The sequence below is a fragment of the Cottoperca gobio genome, unplaced genomic scaffold (assembly GCF_900634415.1).
Source record: "Cottoperca gobio unplaced genomic scaffold, fCotGob3.1 fCotGob3_315arrow_ctg1, whole genome shotgun sequence".
NCBI classification, from domain to species: Eukaryota; Metazoa; Chordata; class Actinopteri; order Perciformes; family Bovichtidae; genus Cottoperca; species Cottoperca gobio.
The window spans coordinates 288,799-309,626 of NW_021166923.1; the positions used below are offsets into that span (position 1 = coordinate 288,799).

General features: G+C 45.2%; 1 protein-coding gene across 1 annotated transcript in view; it reads left to right on the plus strand.

Moving 5' to 3' along the window:
- Positions 1–20,828, plus strand: part of ttn.2 (titin, tandem duplicate 2) — a 282,695-nt gene that overhangs the window by 250,477 nt on the left and 11,390 nt on the right. The window contains 30 exon segments of the mRNA XM_029427369.1: positions 47–349; positions 470–766; positions 1,029–1,316; positions 1,426–1,725; positions 1,890–2,041; positions 2,142–2,292; positions 2,380–2,679; positions 2,897–4,663; positions 4,931–5,224; positions 5,343–5,630; positions 5,743–6,042; positions 6,195–6,529; positions 6,763–8,494; positions 9,083–9,385; positions 9,797–10,108; positions 10,307–10,597; positions 10,991–11,290; positions 11,421–11,562; positions 11,658–11,821; positions 12,245–12,547; positions 13,601–13,882; positions 14,158–14,751; positions 14,944–15,234; positions 15,640–15,939; positions 16,838–17,140; positions 17,351–17,653; positions 18,447–18,715; positions 18,867–19,182; positions 19,543–19,848; positions 20,420–20,719. Of these exon segments, the coding sequence (XP_029283229.1) occupies positions 47–349; positions 470–766; positions 1,029–1,316; positions 1,426–1,725; positions 1,890–2,041; positions 2,142–2,292; positions 2,380–2,679; positions 2,897–4,663; positions 4,931–5,224; positions 5,343–5,630; positions 5,743–6,042; positions 6,195–6,529; positions 6,763–8,494; positions 9,083–9,385; positions 9,797–10,108; positions 10,307–10,597; positions 10,991–11,290; positions 11,421–11,562; positions 11,658–11,821; positions 12,245–12,547; positions 13,601–13,882; positions 14,158–14,751; positions 14,944–15,234; positions 15,640–15,939; positions 16,838–17,140; positions 17,351–17,653; positions 18,447–18,715; positions 18,867–19,182; positions 19,543–19,848; positions 20,420–20,719 (11,586 nt within the window).

A 20,828-nucleotide genomic window follows, 5' to 3' on the forward strand; every position in this document is an offset into this window, starting at 1 on the left:
TTTTTTATGATGTTAACGCCCTTCAACTCTGACTTTTACCTCACAGCTTTACCTGAAGCTCCATCAACCCCAGAGATCACTGCAGTAACCAGGGAGACTGTCACTGTAGCCTGGAAGGAGCCTACGTCAGATGGCGGCAGCCATGTGTTTGGCTACCATCTCCAGATGAAAGACAGGAACAGCATCCTTTGGCAGAGAGTGAACAAAATGGTGATCCGTGCTACACACTTCAAGGTTACCAACATCAGTGCTGGACTTATTTATGAGTTCAAGGTAGCAGCAGAGAACGCTGCTGGAATCAGTGCCTTCAGCAAGGTTTCTGATGCAGTGCTGGCTATTGATGCCTGTGGTGAGTGGAATGTCAAAGCTTCTCTATAAAAGTCAAGGAAATCTGTTACTTTTACTTTTTTTTTCTGTACTTCTTAGCAACAGTTGTATTATAATGAGTTCTCACTGTCTGTTCCTGCAGAGCCACCCATCAACCTGCGCATAAGTGACATCACCAAGACCTCCATTAGCCTGGCCTGGCAGAAGCCCAACTACGATGGGGGATCTTCAATCAATGGTTACGTCATTGAGAAGAGAGAGGGCGTTAATGCTAGGTGGTCCAAGACCAACCTCACCAATGTGACAGACACTCGCTATACTGTGACTGGCCTAACCCAGGATGAGACATATGAGTTTAGAGTCATGGCCAAGAATGCCGTTGGCTCAGTGAGCAACCCATCCATGACAGCTGGACCAGCCACATGCGTGGACACCTACGGTAGGTCTCTTTGTTTGTTTTTTGAACACTTTATATTCCAAACTGTGGTTTGACATCAAATTTAGTGCATTTACTGTCCTCAGAGAATCAAAACATTACATTTTGCACACTATTTTTGTAAAACTGGATATCACATTTTGGAAATGCACTTTGTTTTCGCAACAATTTTTGCTATTTTTTTGTCATTCATGTTCTATAATGTATGATGCATATATCCATCAGAATTTGAACTCACCTGCCTGTATTTTGGTTTATCATTCAGGTGCCCCAGAGATTGAAATACCTCAAGAGTACTTCAGTGATGTCAAGTACAGGGCTGAATCTAATGTGGAGCTCAAGTTTAATATTACAGCCAAACCTGCTCCCACTATCGAGTGGTTTAAGGATGGCAGAGAGCTTGAGCCTACCAGCCAGCTCTCTTTCAAACACACATTTGAGTCCACCAGTTTGTTCCTAAAGGAAACCACTCGTTTGAACTCTGGAACCTATGACGTCAGGGTGAAGAACTCCCTGGGATCTTCGTGTGCTGTTGTTAGGCTGCTCATTCAAGGTATTCAGATATTTAAAAACTGTATCTATGATAGTATATTCCTTGCATAAAATGTATTTATATACAGTATAGACCATGACATGCATGAATATGTCCTTCCCCTATCCAGACAAGCCAGGCCCCCCTGCTGACGAGATTCAGTTTAAGAAGGTAACGGCCGACAACATCACCATCATGTGGTCACCGCCGGATGATGAGGGCGGTGCCATGGTAACGCATTATATTGTGGAAAAGAGGGAGACCAGCAGAGTCATGTGGTCCATTATCTCAGAAAAACTGGTCGACTGCATTGTTAACGTGCCTAGACTCATTCAAGGCAATGAGTACATTTTCCGAATCCGTGGAGTCAACAAGTACGGCATCGGGGACGCACTGGAGTCTGAACCTATAGTTGCAAAGAACGCATTTGGTAAGCAAACAATAAAATCACCATCATTCACCACAACTGCTGTTCAAACTGGAGTTGATTATTTATGTACTGATTGCACAAGAGTACCAAAAAAACATTTGAAGAATTATTATGAAACAATGTAAGTTTATTTCATCTAACCTGATCATTTTTATTTTATACAGTTCCTCCTAGTGAGCCCTCCAAGCCTAAAGTGACCATGATCACTAAGTCCACCATGACAGTGATCTGGGAAAGACCAGCGATGGATGGGGGCAGCGACATCGACGGCTACTACCTGGAGAAGAGGGAGAAGAAGAGTCTGCAGTGGTTCAAGGTTTGTTTGCCGAACCTATCTTTACAGATTTTTTACTGAAGAGTAAAAGAAGCCAAATTAATAACTGGCATGTGTAAGTAACGTCCATTTTTTTGGCCAGGTGGTGAAGGGCACCATCAGAGACACCAGGCAGAAAGTCACCATGCTGGTGGAGAACAACGAGTACCAGTACAGAGTTTGTGCTGTCAACAAGGCTGGAGCAGGAAACTACTCTGAGGGCTCTGACCTCTACAAGGCCTACGACCCCATCGGTATGCTTTTAATTATCACTTAGCATCACCAAGGAATAGCTTAAGATTTCTTTATTGTTAACATTTTTGCATTTGTGTCTTCTCCAGATCTGCCTGGTGAGCCATCCAAGCTGCGTGTGGTCGACTCCACAAAGACCTCCATCACCATCGGCTGGGAGAAGCCTGTCTATGATGGCGGCAGTGAAATCACACACTACATTTTGGAACAGTTGAATACAGAGGAAAAAGACTGGACGACCATCAACCCACAGGTCAAGGCCTGCGAGTATGTGGTGTCTCAACTTAAACCTGGAACATACTACTTCTTCAGAGTCTATGCTGTCAACTGCAAAGGCAAAGGAGAGGACATCAAAATGTACCAGCCTGTGCAAGCCAAAGATATCTTGGGTTTGTATTCATATAGATCCCTCTATAGTATTGACAACAAAAAACATATTAATAATAAGCATGACTGGAGTTCAATAACTTTTTATGACATTTTTATGGCTTCTAATTATTGCCAGTGATTGTTTTACTGGGTAAATGTATTGTTTTGTGATGGCCTACATTGATAATAATGAATTCCTGCTCTTTCCCCTGTTTTTGTTTCACTTCTCTGCAACAGAGGAGGCTGATTTGGACTTGGACGTTCCAATGACAACCCAGTACACAGCCAGAGCCGGCCGTGACGTGGAAGTGTTTATCCCCCTGAAGGGACGCCCCGCCCCCAACGTCACATGGCGACGTGGCGACCGCAATATTGCTGGTGACAACCGCTACACCATCACCAGCACTGAGCGAGCCACCACCCTCCTTATACCCAAGGTCACCCGCGATGACCGTGGCAAGTACCTGCTGGAGATTGAGAATGGCGTGGGAGAACCCAAGATAATCATCGTTTCCCTTAAGGTTCTGGACAGTCCAGCCACCTGCCAGAAACTCATGATCAAGAACGTGACAAGAGAAAAGCTGACCCTCAGCTGGGAGGCTCCTCTCATTGAGGGCGGTTCCCCTGTCACACATTACATTGTTGAGAAGAAGGACTCCACTATGAAGGCTTACCATGTGATCAATGCCGAGTGTGCCAACACAACTTACAAGGTGACGGGCCTGAAGGAGGATATAGCTTACTTCTTCCGTGTGTCTGCTGAAAATGAGTACGGTGTGGGCGACACATGCGAAACCTCTGAGCCTGTAAGAGCCACAGAAACTCCTGCAGCTGTAAAACACCTGGTGATGGCAGACTCTACAAAAACCTCTGTTACCCTGCAGTGGACTAGACCTGACCATGATGGTGGCAGCCACATTAGTGATTACATAATTGAGAAGAGAACCAAAGAAGATCCTACCTGGACTTTGGGAGCGACATGCAAGCGCTTTAGCTGCGAGGTGACAGGACTCAAGGAGAACGCTGAAATGGACTTCAGAGTGTTCGCCAAGAATGAGAAGGGCAACAGTGACTTCTCCCAGATTGGTCCAATCACAGTGATGGACTTCATAATTCTCCCTGAAGCCAACCTCATTGACTACCCCAATGGAGAGCTTGCTGTTCGTGTTGGGCAGAACATCCACATCGAGTTGCCCTTCAAGGGTAAACCAAGACCTGCAATCAGCTGGCTAAAGGATAACTTGCCTCTGAAGGAAAATGACAAGATTCGCTTCAGGACTACTGACAACAAGACAGCAGTCACAGTCAGAGGAGCCAAGAAGGAAAATGCCGGCCAGTATACTTTGGTTCTGGACAACAGAGCCGTCAAGAACTACTTTGACATTAATGTGATCACTCTGGGACCCCCCTCAGTGCCTGTTGGTCCCATCCGCTTCGATGAGATTAAAGCCCAGAGTATCATTATTTCCTGGGATGAGCCAAAGGAGGACGGAGGTGGTGAGATCACCTGCTACAGCGTGGAGAAACGTGAGACTTCCCAAGCCAACTGGAAGATAGTCTGCTCCAGTGTTGTCAGGGCCACCTTCAAGATTTCCAACCTGGTCAAGGAAACTCAGTACCAGTTCAGAGTCCGTGCAGAGAACAAGTATGGAGTCAGTGAATCACTCATCTCCTCAGATATTGTTGCCCAGCACCAGTACAAACCTCCAGGGCCTCCAGGAAAGCCAGTGGCATTCAACGTCACCAGTGATGGTATGAACATCAGGTGGGAGGCCCCAGGATTTGACGGAGGATCCCCCATTTTGGGCTATCATGTTGAAAAGAAGGACAGGAACAGCCTCTTGTGGCAGAAGGTGAACTCCACCATCATCGCCAACAAAGAGTACAGGATCATTGGTCTCATAGAGGGTCTGGAGTACTCCTTCAGAGTCTACTCTGAGAACAACGCTGGACTCAGCACTGTTAGTGAACAGAGCAAACATGCGCTCGCTATCTCCCCTGTTGGTAAGTACACGCTGAAGACTACATCCACATGTGTTCAGGTATAACTTTGTACTTAGAGAAGCAGTCTGACATTTTGGGAAATAATCATCTTACCTAGAGTAAGAGTTCAGTTTCATCATTGTTTATTTCGTACAGAAATAGGTCCAGGGCGTGTTTAGTCTGTACACTGGAAGAAAAGGTTGATCAAGATCCTGTTAGTTTTTGTAATACTTCAGGATTTTGCAACCAAGCACTATGGATAAATTGCTCCGTTATCTTCTCAATTAGATCCAACTGGCAAACCTGTCTGCATCGATGTAACCAGAGAATCAGTCACCCTGAAGTGGGACATCCCCGAGAGGGACGGCGGCAGCAAAATTGTGGGCTACAGTGTGGAGAGGCGCCAAGGTAGAGGCAAATGGCTGCGATGCAACTTCACTGATATCTGCGAAACCCAGTTCACTGTTACTGGTCTGTCCGCTGGAGACAGATTTGAGTTCAGAGTCATTGCCAGGAATGCTGTGGGCACAGTCAGTCCACCATCTAACTCCTCTGGATACATCATGACCAAGGATGAGAGCAGTAAGTATTTTCAGATTGAAATAAATAAACATATAAAGACATTATCATAAATAGTAGCTTTCTAACATCTCTTTGATTGGGCTGATTCCTAATTAGTTTTTTCTTTTTTCATCTCCAGTTTCTCCTGACATCGAGTGGTCTCCAGACCAGGTGCTCACCCTGAGGTCCGGTGAGAACGTTAAACTCGGCTGCACCATCACTGGACGTCCCATTCCCCAGGTTATCTGGTATAAGGATGGCAAAGAGATTGACAAGAGGACCATGTATGACATTGAGATTACCACCAATATTGGCATCAGCAGTCTTTTTGTTCGTGATGCTGACAGGAACCACCGTGGCATCTACACCATAGAGGCCAAAAACAGCTCTGGTACCAAGAAGGCTGATGTCAACGTCAGAGTACAAGGTTAGTAAACACTGCCGATTATGTTTCAATATCTGACATTGTATGACAAACATTTTCAAGCCTATTTATGACCATCTTCGAAGTAACTCCTCAACCTTCTGTTTCACTGCAGATACCCCCGGACCTGTTGAGGGTCCTATCCGTTTCACCGGCATCACAGCGGAGAAGTGCACTGTGTGGTGGAACCCACCGGAAAACGATGGCTGTGCCGCCATTACCCAGTATGTGGTGGAGAAGAGGGAGACATCCAGGATCTCCTGGGCTACTGTCACCTCCAAATGCGAAGCCTGTTCTTACAATGCCGCCAACCTCATCAAGGGCAATGAATACCAGTTCAGAATCTCTGCTGTCAACAAGTTTGGTGTTGGCAAACCACTGGACTCTGATCCTTTCATTGCACAGATGCAATACAGTAAGTTAAGACACACATATTTTTCTCTGAAATTTTGACCAAATCTTAAGTACTTAACCCAGTCTACTGCACTTAAAAGACAAAAAACACACTGTCTTTGAATTCAAAATGTAACTTTTATAACTTGCCATGTTTTCTGCTCTTCCCTTCAGCTGTGCCTGATGCTCCTGGTACCCCAGATGCCACCCATGTGACTGGAAACAGCATCACCATGTGCTGGACCAGACCAAGGTCAGATGGAGGCAACGAGCTCAAACACTACATCCTGGAGAGGAGAGAGAAGAAGAGCCTGCGCTGGTTGAAGGTTTCCTCCAAGAGGCCCATCACAGAACTAAGACACCGTGTCACCAACCTCACTGAGGGCAACGAATACGAATTCCGCGTCATGGCTGAAAATGGAGCTGGCATCGGACCGGCCAGCAGTACTTCCAGGCTCTTCAAATGCAGAGAACCAACAAGTGCTCCCAGTACCCCCACATTAATCAAGGTAGGATTTTGCAGGAACACTGCAAGAGAATAAAACATTCACGTAAAGATTTTGAAGACATGCTTCAAATTCTTATCCCGTTTTGTTTTGTTTCATTTCACAAAATGTTTTTATCTGAGCAGAATGGCCATGACATATATATTGTAATTTTAATGTAAGACACTAGAATGTTGAGAAAAATAAAAACATTAATTATAAATGACACTAAACTATGCTCTTTTGTTGTCGATCAGGTCTCTGATTCCACCAAGCACTCTGTCAGCCTGGAATGGACCAAGCCAATCTTCGATGGCGGCTTGGAAATCATTGGCTACAATATTGACATGTGCAAGGCCAGTCTGGAAGAGTGGCACAGAGTCAACAACCAGATTTGCATCCACACCAGTTACACTGCCAAGGGCTTGGTGCCTGGAGAGCTCTACAAGTTCAGGGTCAGTGCTGTGAACGGATCCGGAGAGGGTGAATCCTCAGTGTTGACAAGCCCTGTTCAGGCTCTGGATAGACTTACATCTCCTGAGATCGAAATTGATGCAAACTTCAAGCAGACTCACATCGTAAAGAATGGCGGCACTGTCTCCCTCCAAGTTGCCTTCCGTGGCAAACCAGCTCCTCTTGTCACCTGGTCTAAGGTAGATGGTGAGCTTCCTGTCATGGCCGATGTTAACACAACAGATACCTCCGCTGCTCTTACGATCGAGGGTTGCACTAGGTATGAAGCCGGAAAATACACCATACACCTGGAGAACAACAGCGGGCGCAAGTCCCTCACATTCACTGTCAAAGTGCAGGACACGCCCGGACCTCCGGGAGCTATCGACTTCAAAGATGTTACTCGCGGAGCCTTAACAATTATGTGGGACGCCCCCTCCAATGACGGCGGAGCCCGAATCCACCACTACATCGTGGACAAGCGCGAGGCCAGCCGCCTGGCCTGGCAGGAGGTCAGCACCAAGTGTTCTCGCCAGATGATCAAGGTAACTGGTCTGGAAGTTGGTGTACCATATGTGTTTAGGGTGATTGCCGTAAACCAGTATGGCCAGGGAGAACCCCACGAGATGACAGAGCCCATCATTGCCACAGAAGAACCCGCACCACCCAGGAGACTAGATGTTGTCGACACCACCAACTCCACAGCCTCCCTGGTGTGGCTGAAGCCCGAGCATGATGGAGGCAGCCGCATCAGAGGCTACATCGTTGAATTCAAAGCTAAAGACACTGACCGCTGGGTTGTTAGTGGAGAGACCAGATCCCAGAAGATGCTATTGGAGGGTCTGATTGAGAACACAGAGTACGACTTCAGAGTCAAGGCCAAGAACGATGCTGGAATCAGCGAGCCGCAGGGCACCTTCAGCTCTGTGGTCATTAAGGAGCCTCGCATCGAACCAACTGCTGACCTCAGCAGCATCACCAACCAGCTCATCACCTGCAAGACCTCCAACACCTTCACAATCAGCATCCCCATCAGCGGCAGGCCTGCACCCAAGGTCACCTGGAAGTTGGAGGAGATGAAGCTGAAGGAGACTGACAGAGTTTGCATCACCACCACAAAGGAGATCACCACTTTGGTGGTGAGAGACAGCAAGAGAAGCGACAACGGAAAGTACTACCTGACCCTGGAGAATACTGCTGGTGTGAAGACGTTCACAGTGACCGTGGTTGTCGTGGGCAGACCATGTCCACCCACAGGCCCTGTCAAGATTTCTGAAGTCTCCTCAGAGTCCTGCAGCCTGTCATGGTCCGAGCCAGCTGATGATGGTGGCACCGACATCAGCAACTACATTGTGGAAAAACGAGAGTCGGGCTCTGCCTCCTGGCAAGTAGTTAACTCCAGTGTGAAGAGAACCCACATCAAAGTGACTCACCTCACCAAGTATATGGAGTACACCTTCAGGGTGTGCGCTGAAAACAAGTTTGGAGTCAGCAAGTCCACGGAATCTGCTTCTGTTGTCATTGAGCATCCATTTGGTAAGTTCTGTTATACAAAAGTAAATGCAAATACTGATAAAATACCTCAAACTAGTTTTGACAATTTATAATTTATAGGAAACAAACAAACAAAAAACATCCAGATTCAAATTGATTTCCATTGGACTCATCATCAAGAAAGCATCTCTATTATCCAACGGGATCTTGTACTTCAAGATCAGTTGGATAACATATACAGAAGAAGAACATTTTGATTAAAAATAATATAAATTAAATAATAACAATATGTTTATGAAGAATTACACATTTGCTTGTTACTTGTTTTACCTGACATTTCTTCTATTTAGTATAATAAGTATATATTAAACATTTAAAAGAACATGATAAAATTTCTAGATGGAAATATATTGGGTTCCTTCCCAATTGGCCATATTTCACAGGCATCAACTGCTGGTACCAAACAGAACTATATACAGCACAAAATAAGTGGGAGGAATGGTATTATTTAAATGTCTCACATAAAGTCTTGTCTTTGGGGTCTGATAAAGTCAATCCAGACAAACCATATGCAGATCCTGTTTTTACAAATTAAGAATCTCTATTCTCACCTCCACTGAATTTCCACAGTTCCTCCAAGTCCTCCAACTCGCCCAGATGTGGTATCTGTGTCCGCTAACGCCATCAGCATCAAATGGGACTTGCCATATGACGATGGTGGCAGCAAGGTGACAGGCTACTGGATCGAGAAGAAGGAGAGAAACACGATTCTGTGGGTGAGGGATAACAAGCTGCCCTGCCTGGAGTGCCATTACAAGGTGTCCAACCTGATCGAGGGCCTGGAGTACCAGTTCAGGGCGTACGCCATGAACATAGCCGGATTCAGCAAGGCCAGCGAGGCTTCCCGACCTGTGGTGGCGCTCAATCCTGTTGGTGAGGGAAACATTTATGTCTTATCTACGTAAATTAATGTTTTTTTAGCATAATCAACTAAAACCTTTGGTCAACAAGGCTAACAACTAATTAGTCAATTAATCTGATAACAATTATCTACATGAAATAACTCATTGTGGGAGAAAATTATCTCTTACAGTTGATAAAGGTGTTAAGTAAGGATCTATCTAATTTTCTATTTTTATAAATAACTATGGTAATGGAATAATTCCAGCTAAGATACATATGTACGTGGATGACACAATCATCTACATGGTAAAATAGCATAAAAACAACACATGTAGTGTCATTTATTGCTCATAACAGTTTATAATAACCTTACTGAAGCCTTTAATAGCATAAAAAGCGGTGTGATTAAAGCGCAATAAACTTCTCCCCCTCCCTTCTCAGATCCCCCTGGTAAGCCCGAGGTGACGGACATCACCCGCTCCTCCGTTTCGTTATGCTGGACCGTGCCGCTCAATGACGGCGGTAGCAAAATCGTCGGTTACGTGGTAGAGAGGAAAGTCCACAGCACGGATGAGTGGGACGACAACCGCTGGCTCAAGTGCAACTACACCACCATCAGCGAGAACTACTTCACCGTTACCAACCTGGGAGAGGGAGAGACCTTCGAGTACCGCGTCATTGCCAAGAACGCCGCCGGCGTCCACAGCGCAGCCTCAGAGATCACCGGACCAGTCACATGCAAGGATGAGTACTGTAAGTTAAAGAGTTATTAAGTCTTTATAATTTAGATTTGGGTTTTCATTTTCAATTTTCTCTTATTATAAATATATTATTTAATTTGTAGATATAGAAATTTGAATGAAATATTTAAAAGAAATGACTAAAAACAAAGATTATTATTATTGGTGATATTGTAGCATTTATTGAGATAAAGTCTCTTCTTGGCTGCAGCACCTCCAAAAGCTGAGCTGGATAGCAAGCTGGTTGGTGAGACCGTCATCATCGCCGCCGGCTCCGACCTCGTCCTGGATGGCGCCGTTGGGGGTAAACCAGAGCCGACAGTTTACTGGTCGAAGGGCGACAAGATGTTGGAGCTCGGAGAGAAATACTCACTGACCTACACCGCTACCAGAGCCATGGCCGTCATCAAGAACTGCGACAGATACGACACGGGCAGATACATCCTGACCGTCAAGAACGCCAACGGGGTCAAGACCGCTGCCGTCAGCGTTAAAGTTCTGGGTGAGCAGACAGGAAAAAATAACATTAATAAACTGTTATAACATAATTTCAAGAGCTGAGGTTGTAATGTTTCACTTAGTTGACTGTTGTAGAGTAAAAATAGTGATGGACAGTAACTAAATACATTTACTCAAGTCTTGTACTGAAGTACAACTTTGAGGTACTTTACGTTTACTTTCCATTTCCTGCTAATTCATAATTTCACTGCATCTCAGAGGAAATATTGTACTTTTTACTATATTAACGTCGTTCAGATCCAGAGAGCAGATCTGTGCATAACATTTAATTGCATTAAAAAAAGTATTAAATCAAACTTGAGAAAATATAAAATGCAGGACTGCACAGTGTACGTTTACTGACTGTCTGATCTAACTCTCGGTTTCCGTCTTTCAGACACTCCTGGAGCTCCGGCTGACAAGATCATGATCAGCAGAGTGACGGAGGAGAAGTGTACGGTGTCCTGGAAGATTCCTCTGGAGGACGGCGGAGACATCGTCACGCATTACATCGTGGAGCGCCGCGAGACCAGCCGCCTCAACTGGGTCATCATGGAGACCGAGTGCAAGACGCTGTCCTGCATCAGCAGCAGGCTGATCAAGAGCAACGAGTACGTCTTCAGAGTCCGAGGAATCAACAAGTTCGGGGTTGGAGTTCCTCTGGAGTCCGATCCCATCATCGCCAGAAACGCCTACAGTAAGCTGCAGCTTTTTAACTTCTTATCCGAACGCAATCTTCCTGAGAGTCCAGTGCAGAATCAGGCCTTTATATAACAGGTTGTAGATTTGTTTCTGTGACTCTGACCCGTCCCATCTGTCTTCCTCAGCCATCACGTCCCAGCCGGGCACACCGGAGACCACTGCGGTGGGTAAGGAGCACGTCGTCATCGATTGGCTGAAGCCCGAGACCGACGGAGGCAGCGAGATCAAAACATACATAGTAGATAAACGAGAGAAGAGCAGCACCAGGTGGGGGCAACTTCTGAAGAACTTAAAGGACAGATTTGAGTTTTCACTTTGTTTCTCTCTTTCTCACGGCTTCCTTTCGTTTCTTCTCTGACCAGGTGGACTCGGGTGAATAAGAATTACACCATCTACGACACCCGTCTGAAGATCACGGGCCTGCTGGAGGGGAACGAGTACCAGTTCAGAGTGACGGCCGTCAACGCTGCCGGAGACAGCCAGCCGAGCGACGCCTCGCCATACATCCTCTGCAAAGATCCCACATGTAAGGGATTCTTCTTTTCAGGGTTTTTAACAAAAGAAATGTTGCAAAGGTTTACAGCTTATATGCTGTGTTATCCTTCTGTTGGCACCCAGACCTCTACAGAGACATGTGTATAAACTATAGACTGTGATATGAACCATAATGTTGCTGCTGTATTTATGCTACTTATTGATGGGGCTACAACGTTAGCATAGACCTGATCAAACCAAACTCCATTCAAAAAACAAGCATTTTAAGAGTTTGCTTTTGGTCTTGCGGACCTGACAGCAGGAACTATACATAGTTCAGCAGCCTCTGGCGCTTTCAGTAGGCAGAAATGTGCTTCATGGTTTGTGAGAACACAGCATTAGAGCTAAAAGCTATGAGGATGGAATGTTGTTGGTAGAAGTAGATATTCAACCTATTTATGTTGGTGTTTCCCAGATACCCCAGCTCCTCCGTCAACGCCTCGCATTTCCGACACGACCAAGCACAGCATCAGCATGACCTGGACCCGGCCCATGTACGATGGCGGCTGCGACGTCAGCGGCTACGTGGTGGAGATCCTGGAGGAGGGCACGGAGCAGTGGTACCGCGCCACCGCCAAGGCCCTGAAGAGCAATGAGTATGTGGCCGCCGGCCTGGCAGCCAATAAGAAGTACCGATTCAGAGTCGCTGCCATCAACAGCAAAGGCACCGGGGAGTTCAGTGAACCCAGCGTTGAGGTGGAGCCGCTGGAGAGAATCGGTGAGTTATTGCAGATTTCTACAACAGAAAATAATAATAATAATGATAGTCCTCGTAAAGTTCTGACCCAGTGGCATGCTGGGAAACATGGAGAGACAGAACGTTTATTCAACCCCATAAAAACTATAAATGAGCCAGTTAGTCACTTTATACAGAACACTTGTCTGTAATGCATTATAAACATTACAACAACCATAAACCTTTTATAACGACTTTATTATAACCTTATACACATAACCGTTGTCTATAATGCATTATATGATCATTCTGCATATAGTATAAAAAGATTATAATTATTACAGTAATTGGAATTATAATACACTATGTTTATTATGCATTATAGAAACGATGTTATTTAATCTCTGTCTTATTTTCCACACAGTTTCTACGTAATTCTTTAAATAATAAACATTGTATGTTTAGTGAAGTTTATTCCGCAAGATGTATAAATACTTCTGAAGTTATCATTGAGTCCTAATGTAAATTAATTTATATATATATATGTATATTATATTCTGATCAGTTTAGTAAAGTTGTATTTGAATTTGTATTTTTAGTGAACATTGTGTATTTATTACTAAGTTCAGATGTTTCTCAGCCTCATGACTCTCTGCTCTCTCTGCTCTCTGCTCTCGCTGCTCTCGCTGCTCTCTCTGCTCTCGCTGCTCTCGCTGCTCTCTCTGCTGTCGCTGCTCTCTGTTCTCGCTGCTCTCTCTGCTCTCTCTGCTCTCTCTGCTCTCGCTGCTCTCTCTGCTCTCGCTGCTCTCTCGCTGCTCTCTCTGCTCTCTCTGCTCTCTCTGCTCTCGCTGCTCTCTGCTCTCGCTGCTCTCTCTGCTCTCGCTGCTCTCTGCTCTCGCTGCTCTCTGCTCTCGCTGCTCTCTCGCTGCTCTCTCTGCTCTCTCTGCTCTCGCTGCTCTCTCTGCTCTCTCTGCTCTCGCTGCTCTCTGCTCTCGCTGCTCTCTCTGCTCTCGCTGCTCTCTCTGCTCTCTCGCTGCTCTCTCTGCTCTCTCTGCTCTCGCTGCTCTCTCTGCTCTCTCTGCTCTCGCTGCTCAGAAATGCCCGAACTGGAGCCGGCCGACGACCTGAAGAAGACGGTGTGTCTGCGCGCGGGAGGAACTCTGCGTCTGGTCGTGTTTGTCAGCGGTCGGCCGACGCCCGTCGTGACCTGGAGGAAGACGGGGGTGGAGCTGCAGAGCCGCGGCTACATCGAGAACAGCGACAGCTACACCTCCCTGATGGTGGAGAAGGTCAACCGCTACGACTCCGGAAAATATGTTGTGGAGGCGGAGAACCCGTCTGGCAAGAAGACCGCCACCATCCTGGTCAAAGTCTACGGTACGTCAGGTCTCCACGGACAGAATATTACAAGCAACACATGTGTAAACAGTCGGGGAAACATCGATAGATATTATTACTGATGCTTTACATGCAACTTACCAACTTTATGTTACAGCATTTTTATTTGTTGTAGAACTTATAAATAATAATAAATGAACCCTTTTGTCTTCGTGTATCAAATGTTGATACAAATAAAAACCTCCACACCCTTTTCTCTGCTACACCCTCAGTCCCTAAAACTAATATCTTCTTCTACTCGCCTCCTCCTGCAGACACGCCCGGTCCTCCAGGTTCTGTGAACGTGAAGGACTACACCAAGGAGTCCGTCGTGATCACCTGGGACGTCCCGAGCATCGACGGCGGCGCTCACGTCAGCAACTACATCGTAGAGAAGCGCGACGCCAACATGAAGTCGTTCAAGACGGTAACCACTGAGTGCAGGAAGACCCTGTTGAGGATCACCGGCCTGGAGGAGGGAATGCAATACTTCTTCAGAGTCCTGCCGGAGAACATCTACGGCGTGGGCGAGCCCTGCGAGACCTCCGAGGCGGTGCTGGTGTGCGAGGTGCCGTCGGTGCCTCTGGACCTCCAGATGGTTGAAGTCACCAAGTCGTCCGTGGCGCTGCGATGGGAGCGGCCGCATCACGACGGGGGCAGCAGGCTGACTGGATACTCCATTGAGGCCTGCAAGGTGGGTTCGGACAGGTGGTCATCCGTGGCGTCCGTCAAGTCCTCCGTGTCCCAGCACACCATCACGTCTCTGACGGAGAACGACCAGTACCTGTTCAGGGTGCGAGCCACCAACAGCAGGGGAGCCAGCGAGCCCATGGACACCGTCACACCGGTCACCATCCAGGACATCAAGGGTGAGAAACATCATCACACAGCACACACCGCTTCACTCATCTCTAAAATCCTAACTGGTTTAATGTCTTTTTATGAATCGTTTTTTAAATCTGCATTTAAGTTTTAAATCTAAAACAACAAACAATTCCAAGAAAAGCTTCACAGACGTCATTGAACCATAATGAACATTAAACCCCTGATGTGTTTTCCAGTGATGCCTAAGATCGACATGACCAGCATCCCTCAGAAGATCGTTTACGTGCACCGCGGCAAACCCATCGACCTCAACATCCCCATCAGGGCGAAGCCGCAGCCCGTCTGCTCCTGGTCCTTCGGGGGCGTCAAGCTGAAGGACAGCCTTGACCGCATCAAGATCGACAGCAACGGGAAGTTCAGCCACCTCGTCGTCCGGGAGACCACCATCGAGGACACGGGACGCTACTCGCTGGAGGTGAAGAACGCCATCGGCATGGCAACCGAGGTCATCAAGGTCATCATCCTCGGTAAGGAATGGTTATAAAAATATGTTCACGTGTAATCTATATATATTTATATATATATATAGATTAGGTATATACTGCGTCTTATTTAAATATCTATTTTACTTTATTAATATTGAATTTGTTTATTCATTATATTTTATTACATACCTTATCTGTAACTATCTTACTTTCCACATTCACTGCTCATGTACTTTCATTCTGTATTTTTAATACAATTCTTATTATTTTAATTAGAATTTATAATTTCTTTATTATTGTTTATAATTATATATTATTATAATTATTGTTTATTTATTTATTTAAAGTGTTGTTGTTTTTACACCACCCATAATAATAAAGATATTATAAAATAAATCATATGCATGAACACTGAAATATTCTAACGAGCCGTGTTCTCGTGTGCAGACAAACCCGGCATCCCGGTCGGCCCCGTGAAGATCGAGGAGGTCGACGGCGTGTCGGTGACGGCCAGCTGGGAGCCTCCAGAGAAGGACGGCGGCGCCAACGTCACCGGCTATGTGGTCGAGCAGCGCGACGCCCACCGACCCGGCTGGATCACCGTCTCGGAGTCGGTGACTCGACCCTGCTTCAAGTTCACCAGACTCTCCGAGGGGACCGAGTACGTGTTCCGCGTCGCCGCCATGAACCGCTTCGGCGTCGGCGGATTCCTGCAGTCCGAGGTGGTGGAGTCCAAGAGTCCAAAGAGTGAGTCCTCTAACGTCTTCTGTTCACATTCAGGATCATTTCCTGTCTGCCGCACAGTGCCACCGAAACACAAACTGTTGGAACTGAAACAGTTCTTCTCTGCGTGGTCTTGTCTTCTTTTTCCTTTGATCTTTTACAACCTTCATACTTTGAATCTGTCAGTAAATTATTATAATTAAGTATAATTAATATGTATATTATATATATATATATATATAATATATATATATAATATATATATATATAATATATATATATTATATATATTATATTATATTATATATATATATATATATAATATACATATATATATATTATAATATTATATATATATAATATATATATATATATATATAATATTATAATATTATATATATAATACATTATATATATAATATAATATTATATATATTATATATATATATAATATATATATATATAATATAATAATTACATTTTATTATAGAAGAATTATTCTAATAAAGTTGTGCAGAAAAGGTTAATCAATAATTAAGAGGTTTAATGTTTAATGCTTTTGATTCTTTCTTCTGCCCTGTTATCATTTATTTATTCAACCTTTGTTTACATGTGGACGACAATTAAAGCAATAAAAACAATATCATAAATAACGAGAAACCAGCTGACGGTTAAAAACAGTCATTTGTAATCATGGTTTAAAATGAACTTTAGGAACATTTATGTTAAAATATTATAATAATAATAATGATAAATGTAATTGATATAGCGCTTCTGTAGATACTCAAAGATACAACAGAGAAACATTTTGACAAGCAAACAAACGGACGTACAAAATAATAATAAATAATTTCTTTAAATAAATAAATGTCACTTCACGCTTCATAGAATCTCTTAAACTGGATCTGTTCTTCCTGCGCAGCGATCCCCGGACCTCCCAGCCGGCCCGAGGTGCTGGATGTCACCCACGAGGGCATGACACTGACCTGGCAGCCCCCCGAGGACAACGGAGGCTCCACCATCGCCGGCTACATCATCGAGCGCAAGGAATCACATTCTGACCGGTGGATGAAGATCAGCAAGAACCCCGTCACCATGACCCGGTACCGCTCCTCCGGCCTGATGGAGGGCCTGGAGTACGAGCACCGCGTCACCGCCATCAACTCCAGAGGAGCCGGGAAGCCCAGCGAGAGCTCCGCCATCACCATCGCCATGGACCCCATCGGTACGTGGCGCAAAACTCAGATACAGATATTTTACTTAGACTTTTTTACTGCATGAATTCAGGTTTATAACATTAAATGTTCTATAAATCAAATAAACACAGTTTAGAAATCCTCTGTAGTAAGAGTCCTGCATTAAAAACATATATAATGTTCTACCATGTGCGAGTGTGTACAGCGTCTAACCCTAAAGTCTCCGTGTTGCTGTGCAGAGCCTCCTGGCACTCCGCTGGAGCCCACAGTCACCGACACCACCCGCACCTCCGTGTCTCTGGCCTGGCTGCCTCCTGAAGAGGAGGGCGGTACCGTGGTCAGCGGTTACTTCATCGAGATGCAGAAGGTGGACCAGGTGGAATGGACGCTGTGCAACACCACGGCTACCAAGATGTGCGAGTACACCCTCACCCACATGCCGCAGGGCGCCGAGTACAAGTTCAGGGTCACCGCCTGCAACGCTGGAGGCGCCGGAGAGCCCGCGGAGATTCCTGGAGTGGTTAAAGTCCAGGAGATGCTCGGTAAACAATTTACAGTCGCATAAATTAAAAATGTTTTTTTATATTTTTTATCTGAATCTGTAATTTAAGTTGAGACAGTCAGAGTTTAGTTATTTATCTTCTATAACTCGTGTTCTTCAGACGAGAGGAAACATGAGAACATCAGAGTGTGTGTTTGTAACTGTGTGTGTAGATGTAAACTCTCCACAGCTACATTACATAACGCCTCATGTACATATTAAACACTTGTAATATAAACTGTGTTGATGTGAGTCATGAAGTGGGGAAGCTTCATGATATCTGTTAGTTACATGTATGACCCTGTTCACCTGTAGTGTGTACAACATGTATGACTCTGTTCACCTGTAGTGTGTACAACATGTATGAATGTTACAATACATATCTTTAAAGGAGCTTTTCTCTAAAGGAGCTTTTTCTCACACTCTTCAGCAGAAGTCTCCACTTCAGCAGCACTTACATACACCAAACTTTCCACTTTCATTCCTCTCTATATTCTGAAGCTTTGTGCAGAGGGCTTTGTTCACATGTCACTCACAGCTCATGTTATACACGCTACACTCACTACATGCAGGAGATGCACAGAGTTCTGTGTGTTGACAGGATTCAGTGATTTATGGAGTGATACAAAGACAGATCCAGAGTCTGTACAAACCTTTGACATGTGAACAACATGAAACACTTTGAACCTGCTTCATCCAGACTTCTCTTTATATCTGGACATGCAGCAGATTTCACATATTTAATAACATAAAGCCTCATTTACATATTTAAACATCACATTTTGTGTCTTCAGGTTATCCAGACTACGAGCTGGATCAGAAATACGAGGAGGGCTACGTGGTGCGACAGGGCGGAGTCATCCGTCTGTCCGTGCCTATCAAGGGTAAACCCATCCCTACGTGCAAGTGGACGAAGGACGGTCGGGACATCTCCCATCGCGCCATGATCGCCAGCCATGATGACATTACAGAGCTGGTCATCAAAGAGGCTCACAAAGACGACACAGGCTCCTACGACCTGGTGCTGGAGAACAAGTGCGGCAGGAAGGCCGTGTACATCAAGGTGAGTGGCTCATCCAGTGTTCCTACTGGGGTGCAAGCCAGGGGTATTAAACGGTATTTAAAAAATACAAAATAATGATACTATATCAGGGTTCCCGCGGAAGTCCAGTACCAGAAGTAAACAAGTGTTTGTAACTTCTGTCTCCCTCAAGGTGAAGGTGATCGGTCGCCCTGACGTCCCAGAAGGTCCTTTGGAGTTTGACGACATTCAGTCCAGATCAGTCCGGGTCAGCTGGAGGCCGCCGTCAGACGATGGCGGTTCCGACATCCTGGGGTACATTGTGGAAAGGCGGGAGGTACCCAAGGCCGCCTGGTGTACGGTGGACTCCCGGGTGACCGAGACGTCTCTGGTGGTGAAGGGCCTGAAGGAGAATGTGCAGTACCACTTCAGGATTTCTGCAGAGAACCAGTTCGGCATCAGCAGATGTCTCAAATCTGAAGAGGCTGTCACGCCGAAAACGCCGCTATGTGAGTAATCCAGACTAAAACAGACAATGTTTATTTTGGCAGCTGTTTCATATTTAGTCTTAATCTTTAGACAACATGTTTATTAGTTTTAGTCTTTTTTTATCCTCATTTTAGTCAAAATGTTTAATCTCTTAATTTTCTCAGCTACTTTTTCATTTAGTCTTAGTCCTGTTTCAAATGTCCTTTTTAGTAAATAGATTATTGAGAACATTTCATTCAATCCAGTATAACCAAAACCAATAATTTTGTCATTACAGTCAAACTTATCTTATGAATATCTGATGAAAAACACAGGTTGAACTCCGATGTCGATAAGTGTGTTGTAAATGTTGATTTCACTAACGACTTCTCTACCTCCAGGCCCACCAGAACCTCCCAGCAACCCACCAGAGATCATGGACGTCACCAAGACCATGGTGTCTCTGTCCTGGGCGCGGCCCCGGGACGACGGCGGCTCCCGCGTCACAGGATACTACGTGGAAAGGAGAGAGGTGTCCACAGAGAAGTGGGTCCGCCACAACAAGACGCACATCACCACTACCATGTACAATGTCACCGGCCTCATCCCTGATGCAGAGTACATGTTCAGAGTCGTGGCTCAGAACGACGTCGGGAAGAGCGAGGCCGGCCCGGCTTCAGAGGCCGTGGTCTGCAAAGATCCATTCGGTGGGTAACATGATATTATGCTTGTTTCTTCATAGATAAACCGATAAGAATAAGTTATGGTTGCCAGGTTTACATCATTGACCGCTTTGAGAAATTGGAAACCAATTCTTGGCATTTTGTTGCCATCATTGACAAACACTCTTTAACAAAGAGAGGCACAGAGAAAAGCTAAGTGTACAGCCAAAAATAAATACTTTTAATATTTGTTGCATTAGTGATGTTAAATATTGCTGTTAGAGTCAGAACCAGAACAGTGCATGTGTGTTGGTGTGTTTAATCGCGTGGACACAGGCATCTGTTTTAGAGACAATGGTGAAGAAAATAAACTTGCAAATTGATTCAACTCTCAAAGCCAAATGAATCTGAATCATTATTAAGCTGACAGATAACTGCATCTCAATCAAAACATGCCCGCTCTGCTACGACTTTAAAAGTTAGTGTTGAGCCCTAAGTTGAACTTGAAGTTAATTGAAGTTGTTTTGTGGGATTGTGTAGAACTGGTTTTATATCACTTCCACAATACTTACTAAGTTTCTTGAGTATTAATCTCCTCCCGTCTGTCCCCTTGTAGACAAACCCAGCCAACCCGGAGAGATCGATATCATCTCCATCACCAAAGACTGCATCACCATCCACTGGCTCAGGCCAGAGCATGACGGCGGCAAGGAGATTCTGGGCTACTGGATTGAGTTCAGGCAGGCTGGAGAAAGTGCCTGGAAGAAATGTAACAAGGAGCGCTCCAAGGATCGCCAGTTTACCATGGGCGGCTTGATGGAGGCCACCGAGTACGAGTTCAGGATCCTCGCTGAGAACGAGACTGGACCCAGCCGACCTCGCCGCACGCCCATGGGCATCAAGACCAAACTGAGCGGTAAACTGCTGCAGAATTCAGATCCAACAAAGCTTTTGTGATATTTCTTTAAAACACACTCATGTTAGTTGAATCAAAATATAAATATATAAATCTCACAGCCAATTTG